Here is a 19,656-nt window from a genome sequence, read left to right as displayed (position 1 = left end):
AACAACCAACAACAACCCTTATGTTCCAGTTTCAACCCACAAGCCACATAACATCATAATCCTTCTTTGTGACCCCCTTCACGCAGCTACAGAAATATAACGCCTGACGTCCCACTAGCTATGTGTTAGTGTGTAAGATAATGGTAATGGGTGGCTTAACAGTGTGTGTATCTCTTACTGGCGACCGGATGCACTCGGTTCAGGAGCTGAACTGTCAGGACAGTTTTCAGAGTGTCGACGGCAATAGATGCATATCTACTCTTAATTAATACAGCCACTGTACCCAGAGAAAGCAGCAACATACACAACTCTCACTGAGCAGATACCACAGGGTTAAACCTGTTTTTTGTGTTTTAAAAGAAAAAAATGTAACTTGCATACATACTGTATTAGAGAAACCAAGTATAGAAACTGAGATGCAGCTGAAGTGTTGGAGCAGCTGGGGATGGAGAGTGTGGGAAGGCGCTCCGCTCTATAGGAGGCTCTGTGGTGTGAAAACCATGTGGAACGCCAAATGTTACTCAGTCTCCACTAAATGAGCAGCATTTATGTCAATGGAGTCTCTGCTTCTACAGTTTACCCCTGATCCCCTGATATCATCGACAAATCTAGACTAACCAAACAAACGTTTAGGCCCAATCCCATTTCTCCTGCCCTGCCACTCTGTTTTGCCCACTCAGATCAGGGGTGGGGGTATCCTGACTGTCTTTTGGATGAAGGGTCGAGGCTTAATTGGAGGGTAACAGCCCTTTAAACAAACACTTTTCAAGACCACACTGCAAACGCAGAGTATGATTAATTTCCTACAATACAACAGATGAACTCTTCAGGATGGCTGCACACGCACCCAAAGAGACACACAAATGTATTTTAAAATTGCGAGTGTGTGTTGTGTTCATATTACAACACTGTTTTTCATAGAAAAGTTTTTTAAGTGATAGTTCAACATTTTGGCAAATTGGCCCATTGCCATAATCCCTATAGTCATAGGAGTAGGTTTGTTACCTTTAATTGTCGGTGCAAGCTATTTTTAGAACGGCGGAGCAGAGCCGTGAGCTGCTCAGAGCTACGCTACAGAGGCTAATGGGATTTCTTGGTTTCCCTCATCAAACTCATCAAATACACAATCCAACAACTCCAAAACATTCCTTTCTGAAAACCGGTGTGCAAAGGTTTTCCACATCTGATCCAAAATCTGACTGAAGTCCAGCAGCAGAGAATCACCCGATTTTTTATTAACCTCCCACTGATATCAATGCATTCCCATGCAGATAATGATAATTATAATACATTTTCATAGGTGCCTTTCTGTCACTAAAGGACACCTTACAACGAATAAAAGAAGTGCAAAATAAACAAGAAGTAGGCGTACGCAAGTTTAAATACTGGGTTAAATTAAACAGTGCAATTAAAACATTCAGAGGGAAAAGGCAATCTTAAACAGATGATGTTTTATTGTAAAGTGGTGGTGTCTCGTTTTGTAGGGGAATATTTCTACCCCAACCCTCTACCACTTTGTTGCAAGAGGCATGGGGCAGGGGTATGAATAATAATAGGGTGGGGCCTTTTTGTCAGTGTGTCCCAAAGCATGATACAGCTTATTCTCCTGCTCCATAGAGCTTCATTGTTACCCAAAAGCTACCAGCACATCAATGAGTCACACTGTTACACTTTATGATGCGTGTAGTTTATTTTGGAGGGCCCACACACATACACACATACACATACATACACATACACATACACAGAGTAAGTGCAAGAGAGTCCTGCTGCTTTAAATACCCACTGGTGCACCAGATCTGTGGCCGAAAATAGTCCCCAACAAATACACAGTTCACTGCTGTTTGAGTAACGATTGCCAGAGACTGCAGTGCCCAGTTGTTTGGGGGGGCAGGACTTAACCATTCAAAAAATGCAAATGACACATTTGTGACCTGATTTTAAAGATTTAAATCTTCAGTAGGGATGAACTGGCTGTGGACAGGGGGCTGCAGATGGCCAGACAGAATATTACCAGTCTGTCTTTCAAGGGATTGTGGGATCTGTGTATTTTTCATTTCATTTTTTTTTTTGCACTTAACTCATTGAGTGCCAACCACGTAATTTCTCGTTTTTCGTTCCCATGCGTTGAGTGCCAAAAACGAAATTTTTCGTTTTTTGCTTTTTTTTTTAAATTATGAAAATAGACACTTTAATACACAAATATGTAAATTTGGGGACTCTACGACGAGGAGAACTGAAATAGATGACGATCAAAGTCACATGACAGCTCATGATCTGGAAGTTTTTATCATAACTCAGCTTCTGCAAACGGAGTTCATGCAGATGCAGCAGCTGCTCTGCTCTCACCTGCGCTGCTGCTCCAGCTGCTCGAGCTGCTCGGAGCAGAAACAGGAAGCTCTCAGCCGACTGTCCCGCCCGGTCTTCATCTGAAGCAACACCGTGTCCTCCCCAAAGTCCTCCCGCGGTAAAATCTGATGGTCTCTGGACCAAAGCAGACCGCCGTCACCGACCCGTACCACAGACGGACCGTGACCACCGGCGGGACCGGTGTTCCCGAGCCGCTGTGGCCGGCAGAGCCTCACGTTCCGCGGCGAGAGGCTGTGACACGGCACGGTGCGTCTGTGTTATTGTTGTTTAGTGGCGCCCCCCCCGCCCCCGATGGTGGTTTTGTGAATAGAACAACAATTGTTGTATATATTTATCTTATACGAGCTCTTTGATCCAGAAATGCGAGTGTGAGAAGAGCGACAGACACAAACAGAGCACCTTTCATAAAAGACGCTCTATCTCCTTTTCTAGAAAAAAAGGAGGGATTTTGGTGAAACCCAGCCATGTTTAGCTTGACTTTTCTCAGGAACGGAGGCACGTAGAAACAAACGGTTTGTGGTCATTTGAAGCATAAAGTTAAACCTTTCAATTGAGCTACAGTATGTGTTGGTGGCAATAATATAGAATACACTATGGCTCTACATAAAAAGTCAAAAATGGTCTAAATTGCCGGTACACTTGACTAAAACTTTGGAAAGGAGCGCGGCATGTAAAATTTTGATTTACACGAGAGACCTGGCCAAGGGGGCATAATAATAATAATAATAATAATATTAAAACAAAAAACATTTTGCACACATTCCAAAATACAGTGTTTGTTTTGTGAGCCAGTCTCTGCCTGTGCACAGCAGGCGGCTGAACTCGTGAAATAATACGCATGTTTACCTCTGCACGAGGAGTTCATTTAAATCAGGTAACATCTGTTAAACATTCACCAGGACAAAGGAGAATGCCTGTAATGTTTAGCAGCTGGCACATTTAGGTCATGCACTGACTGGAAGTGTTAACTCTCTGTTTCAGCATCCAGCTCTTAAAATAGTTGTGATGGCTGACGTGGTCTTGTTGATCTTATGTCCTGCCAAGAGCAAAACGTTCCACTGTGGCTTGAACTCAGGCCACACAGCAGAAACTGGAAAATAAATACACTCTCAATCTACACAAGTGGTGGTAGGACATGTTTGTTTGTTTTTTTTCTTTGAACTACAAAAAGGAATCTGTATCTCTATTCTCTATCTTTTAATGGTCGTCTCATAAATGGGCATATTAAAAAAAAAAAAGAAAAGAACTCAGTACATTCTTTGGCCAAAACAGAAAGCAGCCAATGTTAATAGATCAACAATTTATCAAAATGGTGCTGTACACATGTAATAACATCCTAAACCTGATGAAGCTAATTCCTCGGATCAGCAGGTATAAATGTTAATCATTTATATCAAAGTCGCTCATTCACATTTTAGGTACAGTAAGTAGTACAACAGTCAGGAGACTGAACTGACTTACGATTCAATAAACACAATGAATCACTTTATTGCGTGTAATAAAAATGAGGCTGCACTCAAGAAAATCATCACACCCTTTTGATATAGTTTTATTTGTCACAGAGGCTGATATAGACACCTGTAAAATAATAATGTTTTCTTGCTTTCAGCTGTAAGCCTGGGCTCTGGCTCGGCCTCTCGGAGACCTTCATCTTCTTGCAGTGTGATTAGGATCGTTTGCAGGTTGGAAGATGAGCGATCTTCCCATTGTCAGCTCTGTGGCAGAGGCTTGTTCTCATGAATTACATGTGTACTTTGCATCTGTGCATTATCTTGCAGCCATCATGCTATGCATTATCTTGCAGCCATCATGCTACACAAAAACTGTGTGTGACACTTTCTACTGTCTCTAAAAACAGACACTTTCTCCACCTTTAAAGGGTAATTGCCGGTTGTTGTTTTTTTTACAATCTGGACCTTATTTCTAACATAAAATATGATCATTTACTCACCCAGATAACTTTGGTGTCATTACAAGTCGTTCCGACGAAATTAGATCCAGCCGAGAGCCGCGTATATCCATATAATGCGAGTCTACAGGGCAGCAGAATGCAGCCTCTAAATTATCTGCCGTGAAACCCGTTCATCTCAACAATATTTAGTTATGATACGCTAGTGCTATTCCCCTCTGAGTCCGGGGTTACCTGTTATCAACATCCGGGGTCTGTAGGTTGATCTATACCTGGAAGTGGAATTTATGTATCAGAATGAGCCGTGCAGCACTCAGAATTTATATTATCCAGGTCAGAGGTTAGTAGGTCAACCTACAGACCCCAGGTGGTAACCCCAGACTCAGAGGGGAATAGCACTAGCGTATCAAAACAAAATATTGGGGAGACCGAAACACTTATACCTGAGGAAACGCCCCCTCAGGTATGCCACACCCCTTTGTCTGCTGCAGGGGCCGGTCCAATACTCAGGCCCCGTCCAGACGAATCCGTTTTTTTCGAATCCGGATAAATACTTTATCGGATTGGCCTCGCGTCCACACGAATCCGGCGTTTTCAGGGGGTGAAAACGGTATTTTTTGAAAACGGGTCCCAGAGTGGGAAAATTTGAAAACGCCGCCCCAGCGTTTTCGTCTGGACGGCCAATACGGATTTTTTCTGAAACGATGATGTCATGCCCCCCGCCGCTCTACCTGTAACCTGAGACACACACACACACACACACCGCTGCAGCAGCTGCACACTGACAGTCTATGGACGTAACAACAACAACGGCCGACTAACGTCGCGTCGCTCAGACGCTGCAGCTGAATCACGTCTGTTTAATCATCACTGATCGTAATATTTACTCTGACACGACTCCCTGTCAACATTTAATCCCATGTTTGAGTTTGAATACAGCGGGGAACTTCTTCTATTGAATTACAGCGGGGACTTCCCGTCTTCTTCAGCTGTTTTAAGTGTTTATGTGTGGCAGGCAGCGCTGCAGCGCCACACACACGCCTGCAGTATGTAGGTACTACAGCGTTTTGGGTCGTTTTCACTGGATCCATGTGGACGCAGGTATTTCTGAAAACGATGCCGTGTTTACGGAGATTTTTTTCAAAACGATTAAGAAAAAGATCGGATTCGGTGAAGCCGCGTATTCGTCTGGACGGGGCCTCAGACAGTGTGTTTTCAACGCTCTTTTGTCTGTTGCAGGTATTGGCACCGACCCCCAAGGGTGTATTTTCACACCTGGGGCATCCTGCAGGGTTACATGTTAAGAGGTCTAGACATTAGAATACACAAATGGGTAACAAACAAAGGAGTTCTGATACCTTGGGAGGAAAGCAGGGGTTGGGGACGTCTCAAGTGATTAAAACAAAGGAATATTCAAATTTACCATTACAATTCTATGCATGTTACAGTAATTTTTGTAAGTGATATTTTTGGCCATTAAAGGATAAGTTAAAGGTCAAAGGTCCGCCCCCCTCGCCTCTCCTCTCTTGGTCTTACACAGATTTCTCAGACTTCGGAGCTCTGTCCGTCTGCACCAACCATGTACCTGGATTCCAGGTAAGTGGGGAGTCCTCTTTAGCCCAACACAGCCCAGCACAGCAGCCTCCTCTTCACAGCCAGTCTTCACACTGAATGTCATACCACTCCACTCCACACTGATTAATTCATTGAATTCAGCTGTCACCTCACACTCCTCACGGTGCATTCTGGTACACTGCCACTAGGAAAAATAAAAGACATCCACCTCTTGGAAAAAACACACTAAAGCCCTATTCGCACGGGATTAGTATTACCTGGGGATGTCTGGTGATTTGTAAATGACCCCCCCCCCCCCCCCCCCTCCTGTCTGTGTTTCTTGCGGTGCATTCGCACGGGATAAGTGAAGTCTGTATTTTTACTCGAATTTACTGACATTAAAGTCCCCCTCCTGCGACCCTTTTTGGTCATTTTAAAACCAGCTCATTAGCAATGCACCTCTGGAGGGTGGGCGGAGACTGCGCTGCTCTGCACCCGCCCAGCCACCGCTTCGCACCCCACCCCATGACATTGTACAATTACAGATTCAGTGCGTTTAGCGTAAAACTCCACACTGGGATTTAATCCCAGACTGGAGCATAGTCCTTGCTCACGGTGCAAGCTGCTCTACCAGGTGAGCTACACCTATTATACCTTGACAGCTACACCGAGCTGTCAAGCCTTTCACCTCTGAGCCAGATGCAGAGCGGGGCGGGAGCTTGTAGCACTAGTGCCCTCCCCTGGAGTTGTGACACGTCAACTCCAGTCTCCCTGAAACGGCCAGTTTGCGTCTGCCATTGGTTCACAGCAATTTGAAGGCAGAAAAACTCAGAAATGCAATTTTGCACTTCCTTTTCTGCTGATATGTTCTCTAACATCAGAAAAATACCACAGGAACATGTGAAAAGCACGAAAAACACGATTTTCATGGGAGGGGGTCTTTAAGGCTCCGATATGACGTCAAAGCTGTGCACGTCGTAACATCCGCTGCTGTCACATCCATGTGCAAAGCAAATGTAAATAAAATGTCAAAGCAGCAACGTGACTTTGCAACAGTGCAGTTGTCGCCACAATAACGGGCCGTCTTGGCATTTGTATTAAGCCTGTTGAAAGCCGCCGTCATCCATCTCAATATCCTCCTCAATTTCGCTCTTTTTATGGATCTGAGCTGTTTATTTAAATGGGTCTCTAGCACCGATACGAGCCCGTGTTTGTACCTAAAACTAAATAATTTCCACCACAGCTTCCATGTTTCAACACGGTTTCAACCGGGGAAGAACAAAAAATGCCCCTCAATTACTGAGATGCAGATTCGCACGGGACTAGTTTTACCACGGGACGTCGGTCTTTGGTGAAATATAGTAGGTCATTTGCGGGGGAATTTTTACTTCAAAAATTACTGACATGGCACATTCGCACGGGATTAAGATCACAGACGTCCTCCGCAATTATTACAAATTACCAGAGGTCCCCAGGTAATACTAATCCCGTGCAAATAGGGCTTAAGGCTGGTTCAAAACACCATGTTATGACAGTCACATAAACCAAACAGTCCCAGGAAAACAGACAATTCCATCAAAGTTACCGTTGGCCTCTTACGAGCTTCTCTGATCAATATCCTCCTAGTGCTGGCATCCAGTTTGAACAGCCAGTCTGGTCTAAGCAAGGTGTTGGTGGTGCCATAATGATGCTCTGAGTGGTTCTCCGGGGGATAACTATGTATAACCTGCTCCTACCTTGGCTTGTGCCTTTCTACAACTTCATCCCAGAGGTCCTTTGAAAGCACTTTGCCAACCATTTGTAGCACTATGCAGTACTGGTGAGTAGTGAACCAATTGATCCCAGGTCTGCTTGATCTGGAAGTGGATTGGTTAAGCAGTTTTATCTATATTCTCTAAGGGGCTGTTAACTTAACCAAACATGGATTTTCAAGTACCTCAGTAGTCAATCTATAACACAAGAGAAAGAATGATTAATTAATTGATACCCCTCTAGTCCCGCCCTCCTCCCACCCTGGAGGTCTTGGCCCCCGGGGCAAGCTGGGGGTCTAAAACAATGTTACTCCCTATTACTTACTTACAAGACTATGTTACTTTTTCCTGTCTCTCATCTGTCTCTTCCCCCTTGTCTCCACCTCCTTCTCATACTTCCATCACATTCTCTCATTCCCTCTGCACATTCTCTGCAATCTTACACAAGAAGTCATTCACACATGTGCACGCACACACACACACATGCGCATGCACACGTACATGCACACTCTCACAAGAGAAAAATAAACCTTTACCTACCTTTTATTCTTTATTTTCACATTCTATTTGTATTTATTTCTTCATTATACTTTTTTCTTTTCTTTTCTTTTTTCATTTTACTAATGAAATTTACTAATTTTATTACTATTATCATATGTATGTGTCTTGTTCTTGTCTTCTTTCTGTTTGCCTATTTGAAGTCTTGTTTGTATGATACTGTTATTTGTTAGTCACCCACGTTGCACCCTTGTAGTTCGTCTACACTATATGGCACTATTAAAAAAAAAAAAAAAAAATCTATAACACATTGATATGAAGTTCATGATTAATTACTTTTTTTCATTTCCAGTGTGTAATGTAAAATGACTGTGACTGTGTGATGTCGGTGCCAATGAGGCCTTACTCCTAAAACTAAAGGGATTATGGCAATGGGCCAATTTGTCAAAATGTTGAATTGTCCCTTTAAACCAAAGTACTGGACAATTTAAACTTGTGACCTGATGATGACAATACATTACATGAGAATCAGCAAAGTTTGTCAAATTCACTGATGGAGTATGGTCGTCCACAGCTCACACATCTATCTGCAGCTGTGTTTGCAAGTCTGCACTCATAATTGGGCCATTTGATCATATCTGAGATATTGATCAGAGTCTGGCTTTTGAGCATAGTTTAAACTGGTTACATGCCATCTCGATGATTTTAATCGTGCAGTTTAACCCAGTTTTTCACTGCAACATCTGCTCTATGCATCTTTTCATCTGCAAATGTTGAAATATTTGATCAGTAGGGGACTTTTGGGGACTTCCATTAGAGTCGAGGAAATGACTGTGAACTTTCACTTCACTCCTTGGAGGTTAGGTTAGTGTGTGTGCGCAAATCATTGTCAGCAGCATCAGTTGAAGGTCTGTGATTTTGTGTATATATGTCCTCCTATTGAGCAATCCCAGGAACACAGGGCTGGGGGATTGCCTGTGGGTTGAATGCAGAAGAGGCACAACACTGATTATTACTGAATACTCCCTGTGTTCAATTTATCAGGAAAAAGAAAGTTGTTCAATTTCAGGTTATCTGCACTGGACTGCATTTCACCTTATTGTGTTATTGCTTGCTGTCAGTGGAGAAAGACATTGCTCTCAGTAATACCAACCTAGACAAATTATATTTCAGTCTTGTATTCAAAAATATTAGTTATTAGCCTAATTAATTATAATTATATTCTTTATGTTAGAATCAATAAAAACTGGAAACTGAAACTAAGTCAGTTAGTACATGGCCACAAAATAATGCTACAATATCATAATGGATTTAAACACCAATGACTGTGGTGGTTGACAATGTAGTTTTATCAGACATGCCCCCCCTCACCCTCACCCTCACCCTCTTTTTTTTTTTGTCCACACATGCAACTGTTCAGTACAACACTGATAGAGACATTTACAGATACAAACATGCTCCTATGGTATGCGTGTACATGTACACATAGAGACGGTGTATTCAAATACACAGAATGCACATACAGACATGATCCTTTGTTGTATCTATTACAGAATAAACAAAGTGCAAAGGGATATCAGGTTCATCATCATCATGCTCTTCCTCCGCTGGGATATCAAATTGCTTTTCCATGTTATTATGTTATTTTGAAGGTATATTTGAATATACCCCAGTGTGAATAAAAGAAGATCTTATTTCCTAACACATTTAAATAATTAACTGGTACTTTGTATTTGGAGCTATTTTCAAATTAGTAAAGGGAATATAACAGGTATCAAATAGATTGGATTGGACTGGGTTGGACAATTAAGCCATACAGGTGTTTCTCATGAAGTGTCCACTCACAGTGCATAATATTGTAATTATTCATCTGAATATGGTGACTGATATTTGGAATACTATTACAATCCACTCACTAAACTGGATGGCTGCTGTTGCAGCGGCCTATCTGCAATTCATGTTTAAAAGACAAGGTACTATACGCTTGCTCACCCTATCAGTACCTATTTACCAGTATGTTAATTATATTCCGCTATGTAGCCAAGACGACGATCATTGAGGGTTGGAAGTGTCCATCACTCAACTTTTTGACCGTTAAGTGCACCATCCAGGTAAGTACAGTACACTGCATTTTGCTACTTGTCAGTGTGAATGTAGCCTACTTATATCAAAACTGTTAGGAAGTATTCAAACTGAGACACAGCTCTTGGCCTTTGTATGCTCTGGTCTTGGTCTTGACTCGGTCTCAGGTAGGTGGTCTTGACTACAACACTAGGTATAACTCATCCAAAATTACAACAGGATATTCGTGTGGAATTTGTTTCAGGGTGGACAAGTTGTCATGAAATGAAAATAAATAATCATTATTTTTTGCAGTGAAAACAAAACCAAACTATCTCTAGGCAATTGAATCAAGTCAACTCAACTTTTTTTTAAATTACCACTACAAATAAACAACTTAACATTTTTAACACTAACCACTCTCCATTATATACATTTTAAAGAAGTGGAGGACCAACTACATTATTTTTTTTTATTGTACACATGTAGTCAGATTGTGGCTGGTTGTAGGATACAAGGAAAGTTTTCTCCTCGGCTTACAGCAGAGCAGAGTGACTGACAGACCCGTGTCTCAGACCAAACACTCTATAAGATACAACTATTTAAGACTTATATTAACACAAAAATATTGCTTACTTCTGCTTTACTGTTAATTTAATTTTAGTAGTTGTTTTTTTTTTTTTTTACTTTTTTGTCCTGTTTTATTATGTCGTGAGATTTGTTCTGTCCTTTGTTTTGGTTATTGTATTGTCAGTGTATAATTTTTTTTTTTTTTTTTTTTAAAGTCAACTCAACTTAGTTATTGTCTTTGAAGACGTTTCACCCCTTATCCAAGTGGCTTCATCAGTCCGTGTATACTGGACTGGCTAGTTTGAACTACTTCACTTTACAGGTAGGCTAGTGCAGTTTGTGTCCCTACAGCAGCTGTAGCTACTAACAGCTGTAGCCTACTGTAGAAAGGTCAGGCCTGATGCAGCTTGTATGTGACTATGAGAGGAGAAATCTGCCTGGAACTTGACTGACTCGACCGTCCACCAGCCCGGCCCCGGCCCCGGGCCCGGCCCCGGCAGCAGCAGCAGCAGCAGGGTTTGTCTGCTCGGCACGCAGCACCGACTGCTGTTGTTGTGCTGTTCTCTGTCTCTTCACCCTCTTCACGTTGTGCTGTGCAACGTGACCGTCGTGTTACCGTCCCTCTGTTACGTCGACGGAACGCTTGGCTCCGCCCCCCGGCTCCTGAAAAGTGTGTCACTGGGTTAAAGTGGCTCGAGCGGCCGGGCGGGGGGCGTGGCCATGTGGCGAGGTCACATGGGCGAGCCCACTATTGAGAACATTCAGTTCTCTTGACTAACCCGCAGTCACACACAACAAGGGGGGAGTTCCTACGACTCGGTCAGAGTAGCGACGTACTCACATCTTCTTCTCTCTCAGACAGTGAACGCCGCATGAATCCACCTCTCGTGAGTTTTTACCCACTTGGACGCGAGGCTTTAATTCTCTAGAAATAGATTCTTGATATGAGCTTCAGCGACGTTTTTCAACTCGTCGTACTTGCACACGGTCGCCAACTTTAGTCTCCGATCGTTTTCCCTGACAGAAGTCGTGACACAGACGCCTGAGTTCCGACCGAAAATCCCTTTTGGTTTCGGAGATGCCTGAGGACTTTGGGACAGCCAAGCCTGGTAAGAACACAAGAATACAATATTGCCTGTTATAGAAATCATCTATGCATCAAAACACATAATAATGCAGTGTTGTCAGTGTGTCCAGTGCATGCATCGTGCAGAGACTGTGTTTGCAAGAATTAGAAAATGAAGAATGTGGTGTCTCATGTATACATCAAGTTTTTTTTTTCTGTGCCTGCTCTTCCTTTTAATGACATTGGTGGTGAGGAAGCTCATTGAAGTTAAATATGGCACAGACTTATGAAATTGCTATAAAATGTTTTTGTAGCTTCAATACACTGATAGTGTCATAATGTGTGTTATTAGTTGAATCCAGACATTTATACATTGTTGAATGAACCAAGTCAAGTGTTGAGGGCTCAGGAGGCAGAACTTGATTCTATCTTCCTGTACTGCAGCATCACAAGACTGAATGAGTTGTTAGGATATTATAATGTTTTTTTTTTTTTTGTATTATTTGATGTAATTCCTGCATGGATCTAGTGTGATAAAAGTGTGGGATGTGGTTGTGTTGCCGTGTTTTTTAAAAGGAGGTTAGGAGTGCCAGTGCGGCTCTACGTCCATAGCTACATTTGACACAACAACAGTGTTCCACTTCCCCGGTCCCCTCTCACATGGACAGCGTAGCCTAGCCATGTGCCACTGTGTACACGCTCACTGAGAACACTCCTCTGATTGGTCGAGGGGGCGTTCCACTCAGGGCGCACGCTTCGGCGGAACTGCGCCCTGATTGGTCGCAGCGCGGCCCGTGACGCGGCACATTGCACAATGCGGTGTGTACACGGAGCTCCACGACGCGCGGCTGCACTGCAGGGTACACGTGAGACAGACACACAGCCACGGCTGACCTAGATTTTTTTTTCTCCTCCTCGCGCTTCGCTTTCACAGAAATACATGACAGGTCCACGTGTGGGTGGGCCGTGAAAAAGAACAGTCATGGTTGGGGTTAGGTAATCATCTGCTCTGCTCTCTAAATATAGAGCTTTTTAAAAAGAGTTAATGAAGGAAAACTCACTTTAACTTTTACACAAATTTAAAAAATATACACACTTTTCGTTTTGTTTTGTTTTTTTTCTTTGTTGTTGTTTTTTCCCTTCCTGGAAATCGACTACACATGCAGCTGCCCAACTTCAGTGCTTAGTCCCTTGGAGCAGTCTGGTAAATGTTAATGTGTTTTTCTCAAGGCCACACAAGGAAAGTTATTATTGAGGCTGTGAAATTGAGTCTTCTTATTATTAACTTATGAATGATAATGATGATAAATCTATTAATCATTTGGTCCAGAAAATGACGCTTAATAGTGACAACTGCTTCTCCTAGACCCAAGGTGACAAAGCTAACAACACTTTATTGTGACAGAAGTTGGGGATAAATCCCACACTGGAGATGCAGCAGTCAGACAGCATTTGGTGCGATAAAAAAAGGAGAAAAAAAAGAACACTTAAAAGGAATCGACTGTCACAGTAATTTCACATTATTTATCTTCTGTTCAGCTGATGAGTTTATTCTGTCGTCTCTGTTCATTGGAGGTTCAATGAACAGAGACTCATATCTCGCTATTCACCTCAGAAGCTGAACTAACACAAAAAGTTTTTCAAAAAAGAACCTTTTACACTTCCTCAGTTTGATAACGTAGCTGCAAAGCTCTGTCTGAGGATGTGCTCTCAATTCACAGTTCTTCTGATGGGAAAGGTCAAAAATAAAGTTTTCTGGCTGAACGTGTTATTATGTAACCCGAACAGTGGATGTTTCCCCCTTTTTTTCTCTCTCCTTTTGTTTCTACAACTTGTTATGTTACTCCAGTGCTTCAGTGACCCTGTCTGGTCGTCCAGTCAGCGGAGCACACTCCCATAGCATTGAGACCCAGGCTTGTTATGTAACAGTGTTATCCAACCAGTAAGCACTGGAGGTGATAAAGCAGGTCAATCACAGCAGTGAATACACCAACCAGGAAATACACACACACACACACACACACACACACACACACACACATGGCTCCTTTGCAGCCTGGGTGTGTCAGCTACCTGTACTCACTGTCCTGCCAAAGGCTGTTTGTTTGGCACACACACGTTTTTTTTTTCTTCAAATTGCTGCGGTTTACAACTCAATTCCTGTTATTGTCTCTGGCTCACATTACAGTTGGCAAGCTTCACATTATAGTAGAGTAAAAAAAAAAAACATTTGATATCTTGATGTGGTTGTTGCTCTGGTTGTGTGCATTTCATTTCTTGGAAACTGGTGTACAGTGCGTGAAAGAAACAGCAGATATGGCATGGTATCAGATTTTACATTGTGCGTTTGCTTAAAGCAGTGAGCAGGATGAGTCTGATTTGCAGTGAAAAGCAAAGTCAAAGTGCAGCGTTGTTAGATGTTGCAGATACAAGGGAGGCCTATGTATTTGAATTTAAAGAGCCATCGAACACAAGGAGAAAAGGATGTAATCTACCTGCTGTAACACGTCACTGTCTCTCCCTCTCCACAGGAGGCGTGATCGCCTACATCTCCTCCGGCTCCGCCTCCAGCCCGGAGTCCTGCATGATGAGCAGCAGCCCCGGCAGCGGCTACCTGTCCACATCGCCCACTCTGTCCCGGCCCTCTCTGCCCAGCAGGGCCGTGGGCATGGTGGTGGACATCGCTCCGCCCGCCAAGAACGGGCACCCGCGCAGTGGCATGGAGAAGGCCGGCCGCTCCTCCACATCCGCCAAGAGCAGCATCACCAGTAAGCGCCACATCAGGGTCTTGCCGTCTGCTGCAGCAACTTTACATAGGATGTAGTGCACATCAATTAATCAATGCTTGTCTTTTTGTTTCCGCAGAAATCAACGGAATGGTGCTGTTGTGCAAGGTGTGCGGCGACGTGGCCTCGGGCTTCCACTACGGCGTGCATGCTTGCGAGGGCTGCAAGGTGAGACAAGTTCCCAGAAAATGAAAATATTTCTTCTCAGTGATGAAATGTGATTCATGCGTTTCCGCCGAAAGGCTCACACTTTATGGTTCCTTGTGTGGTTCCTCAGGGCTTCTTCAGGAGAAGCATCCAGCAAAACATCCAGTACAAGAAGTGTCTTAAGATGGAAAACTGCACCATCATGAGGATCAACAGGAACCGCTGCCAGCAGTGTCGGTTCAAGAAGTGTCTGGCCGTCGGCATGTCCAGAGATGGTGAGTGTTCAAGAATAGTTCCCCCTAGTGGTGTGATGAGTTAATTAACATCCAGTTAAAGGGATGGTCAACATTAAAGGGTCAATATGTTGGCAAACTGGCCCATTGCCATAATCCCTATAGTTTTAGCAGTAGGTTCATTACCTTTATTTGTAGGTACAAGCTATTTTTAGGTGGATCAGAGCTGTGAGCTGCTCAGAGGAATTTCTCGTTTTGGAGTTGTTGGATTGTGTATTTGATGAGTTTGATGAAGGAAACCAAGAAATCCCATTAGCCTCCGTAATGTAGCTCTGAGCAGCTCACGGCTCTGATCCACCGTTCTAAAAACAACTTGCACCGACAATTAAAGGTAATGAACCTACTTCTAAGACTATAGGGATTATGGCAATGAGCCAGTTTGCCAACATGTTGAACTTTCCCTTTAACACAGAAAGCAAAGGAACTGATTGGCACCCACTGACAGGAGACTTTTCCTCTGAAGCATGGTGCATCTGTCTTGTCAAGTATTGTTAATTTGAATCCGACCTAACCGTTGTCACTTTCGCTCTCAGCCGTCAGATTCGGCCGAATCCCGAAGAGGGAGAAGCAGAGGATGCTGCTGGAGATGCAGAACGCCATGAACAACATGATGAGCAACAACAGCCAGCTGCACAGCATGCTGCACGGCCACCAGAGCCCCCCGCTGCCCATGGAGGCCATGAGCAGCGACTCCAACTCCTCGCCCTCCTCCTCCTCCTCCTCCTCGTCCTCCTCTTCCTCCTCCTCCTCCTCCGCTTCCGATTCCCCGTCGTGCTCCAACCCCTCCTCGCCGCAGTGCCCCCAGGACTCAGAGTCGGTGGTCTCCATGGACACCAACTCCAGCTCCGCCTCCTCCTGCGCGTCGGACAGCGGCGAGGACGAGGCCGTGGTCTCGTCGAGCCGGCAGCGCCAGGATGCCTTAGCGTTCGGCCAGCAGAGGTCGCCGAGACAGGGCCAGGCCTCGCCCTCGTCGGTCGCGGTCGCCCCGGAGACGGGGTGCGATAGCCGCATGGAGGAGCAGCAGCAGGAGAGCTGGAACTGCTGGAACAACAACGCGGTTATGGGCGGTTACCAGCACAGCTCGTACAGCAGCAGCAGCCAACACGTCACCAACGTTGCTTACAGAGAGGAGAGGGGGGTTTACCAGCAGCAGCAGCAGCAGCAGCAGCTCAACAGCGCCCCCAGCTGTGAAGCATCAGAAGACAGCCAAAGACAGCATGAATTTAACACACAAACTGCCTCAAGTGGTTATAACGGACCAACCAGCTGTGTGAATAACAGAGCACACTTGGTGAGTCTTTTTTCTTTTAACGTTTCCATCTTTGATACTGTGGTGTTGTTATGTGAAAAAGCTCTGGACCGGCCCCCGTCCTCACCGACCCTCTTGTGTCCTTGTGTTTTTCCCAGGTGTGTCCGATGAACACCTCGCCCTACGTGGACCCCCGCAAGCCCAGCCAGGAGATCTGGGAGGAGTTCTCCATGAGCTTCACCCCCGCCGTGCGCGAGGTGGTCGAGTTCGCCAAGAGGATCCCGGGATTCCGCGACCTCCCCGAGCACGACCAAGTCGGCCTCCTGAAAGCTGGAACTTTTGAGGTCAGTGTAACATCTCGTGTTATTTTCTCAACTCTCTTTGAAGTGGATCACTGGGAGGGGATGGGGTTGTGGCTCCTGAAAGACCCAGAATACAGGATCCACTGTGGTTTTCCAAAACAAGAGCGGTCTTGTCCAGCTGTGTGTGCTGGCTGATGTTTACTCTGATAACAGCTGGAACAAAAATCAAAGAGATTTCGCAGGAGAGCCTTGTTTTTTAATCAAGTCAAGGTTGTAGGATGAAGCCACAGAGAGTACAGTACCAAACATTTAGAAAGTTGGATCTAAAGTATCAGGGATTATTTAAATATAAAGCAGATGGATAAAAGGAAAGACGCTATAAAAGACATTGTTAACTGTGTTTAAGCCACCAGAAAGTTAAACCTCTCCCTCCCTCCCTCTGTCTCTCAGGTGCTGATGGTCCGATTCGCCTCTCTGTTCAACGTGGTGGAGCGGACGGTGACCTTCCTGAGCGGCAAGCGCTACAGCCTGGACACGCTGCGCTCGCTGGGCGCCGGTGAGCTGCTCAACTCCATGTGCGAGTTCAGCGAGAAGCTGGCGGCGCTGCGGCTCGACGCTGACGAGATGAGCCTCTTCACCGCCGTGGTGCTCGTCTCTGCCGGTAAGAACACACACACACACACACACACACACACACCTTAACGCAGTGGTGCTAACCTTTTTTGGCTCGTGACCCCATTTTGACTTCACAAATTTCTGGCGACCCCAGACCGGTCAATCAAGATGCGCCAGCTCAGATGTTTTTATATGCTGCATTTTGTTTGAACACGATTCATATTCGAGAAAGTGAAAGTATAGAATACAGTTGTTTAAGATTATGTGTGGTCTTTTTAATCATCATTTTAAAAAGAATAAGTATTAATTTCAAAAAAAAAAAAAAAATTATCAATTACTAGACATTTCAGGCGACCCCATTTGAATTTCAGGCGACCCCACATGGGGTCCCGAGCCCAAGGTTGAAAAACACTGCCTTAACGGGTCCCACCCCCTCATTCGATCCGGCATTAACGTCACCGTCTCTCCCTTTCTCTCTCTCTCTCTCAGATCGTTCAGGGATCCAAGACCTGAACTCGGTGGAGGCCCTGCAGGACAAACTGATCCGGGCTCTGCGGAACCAGGTCATGCAGAACCACGGCGAGGAGTCGGCCACCACTTTCACCAAACTGCTGCTCAAGCTTCCCGAGCTGCGGTCCCTCAACAACATGCACTCAGAGGAACTGCTCTCTTTCAAAGTGCACCCTTGAAAAGCTTCCTGAGCGGGGAGGGGACGGGGGGGGGGGCACCTCCTCTACACACCTCCACCTCCACCAGGACCGACCTGCCTCTTAGTGCCCCCGCACCCTCTGTATTCGACCAACCCAGTTGCGTGTTTGTTTCTAGAATGTATTGAAAGTTATTTTTTATTCTATTTTTGTTAAGTAGACCATGTGGGGTCTGAAGAGAGAAGAGTATAAGATGTACTGTATTTATAGAAGAGATAGCTTAAGCTTGTTGCACACAAACACACGCAAGTGCACGTGTGTCAGAGGGTCCTAGTTTTGCAAAACTGGAGGCACTTTTGTATTTTCAAGAGAAAGAAAAGTACGTAATTGGCTTTATGAAATGAGTAGAAACCAATTAGTCGGTATAATTTTTTTTTATTCTGAGCATTTATGTTTCCTCCAAAAGCCATTTAATTCCAAAGTGTATTCTCTGTGGAGCGGGTGAATGTGAGAGATAATATATACCGCATGTTTGTATGGTCCAATTACTTTTTGACTGATACATGTCGGCAAAGAAAGGCAAGCTATCAGAAAATGTATCGAAGAATGTGTGATGGTCGCTGCTACTGCATGGCTGTACTTAATGCGAACAATTATTACTTGGATCTCAGAAAGCATCAGTTCATTGTTTCAGTGTGTATATAGTGTTTTCTTTTCCTTATTCTTTTTATTTAATTTTTTTAAATACATGTTGAAGTCCATGTCAACTGCCTGTATACACTGCCTGGTGATTTCTGGGGGGAGTCTGACAACACTTTCAGTGACACTACATTTGCACAAGTTCTGGAGCAGAAAACCCAAGTGACACAAAATCCATAAAAAGTGTGACACAGCATCATGTAAAGCTTTGTGTAAATTTAATCACACTCAAGTGTTTTTCGCTGTTTTTTTCCCCCAGTTTCTGGTTTGTATGAGACTTCTTTTCCCTTCTTTCTTTCTTTTTTTATTATCAAACTATTTGCTTTCAGCATAGCACTGAATTGAACTTGTTTTTGTCATCCAGTTTGTTGAGATATCTGTTTCTTCTACTGGCAACACTGCCAAATGTAAATATCTATATAAATATATAAATATATATAAATATCTGATGAACATAGAATATAAATATGATATAGTATGAATAAATACAAATGAAGAGTACTCCGTAGTTTGTGTTTTTTATTGATGTCTGACTTGTTTGAATGAATGAGATAAGAAGCACAGTTGAATCATCAGAGTTGCAGTAAGTGTAGTTGTCCACATGGTGGAGCTGTTTGCCCGGCTGCGCCACCATAGAGAAGAGTTGAGAGTCCAAAGATCCAGAGTGACCTCCACGTTTTCATATCGGCCGAGCTCCATCCAAATCCTCTACGAACTGAAAGAATTATTCTCCCATCTCTGTTTAAATAATAATACATAATACATTTTATTTAGAAAGCGCCTTTCACGCCACTCAAGGACACTTTACAGCAGTTAAAATCATAAATAAACAACACCAAAACACAAATCACAGAATAAACAACATTAAAAACATCAGTAAGAATGAATAAATAAAAGGAACAAATAAATAAAACCGTGCAGAATAAAGGGGAATGTTAGAGTGAGGGGTGGTGGAGTGGATAAGCAAGTTTGAACAGGTGGGTTTTGAGTTTTGTTTTGAAAAGAGGGAGATACGGATGTGAGATGGTAAGGAATGCAGAGTCGGGGAGCAAAGGACTGCTGATGATCAAAACAGGTTAATTGTGTTTTAACATAGTCAAACTTATCAATCAGCTACAAATGTGGCTGCACACTTTTTT

General features: G+C 43.9%; 1 protein-coding gene across 1 annotated transcript; it reads left to right on the top strand.

Annotated features, from left to right (window-relative positions):
• The first annotated feature begins 11,498 nt into the window (after positions 1-11,498).
• LOC146971567 (nuclear receptor subfamily 1 group D member 2-like) lies at positions 11,499-19,018 on the top strand. The gene is made up of 8 exons (XM_085803541.1): positions 11,499-11,822; positions 14,311-14,547; positions 14,645-14,733; positions 14,843-14,987; positions 15,539-16,296; positions 16,413-16,598; positions 17,007-17,217; positions 17,661-19,018. The coding sequence occupies exons 1-8, from the start codon at positions 11,792-11,794 to the stop codon at positions 17,858-17,860; spliced, it is 1,857 nt and encodes a 618-aa protein (XP_085659667.1). The 5' UTR covers positions 11,499-11,791; the 3' UTR covers positions 17,861-19,018.
• The last annotated feature ends 638 nt before the right edge of the window (positions 19,019-19,656 follow it).

The sequence above is a fragment of the Trachurus japonicus genome, chromosome 16 (genome assembly GCF_045865225.1).
Source record: "Trachurus japonicus isolate A0001 chromosome 16, Traja_1.0".
Lineage (NCBI taxonomy): Eukaryota > Metazoa > Chordata > Actinopteri > Carangiformes > Carangidae > Trachurus > Trachurus japonicus.
Note: the sequence above shows the minus strand (reverse complement) of the source record. Positions and strands in the feature narration are given on the sequence as shown.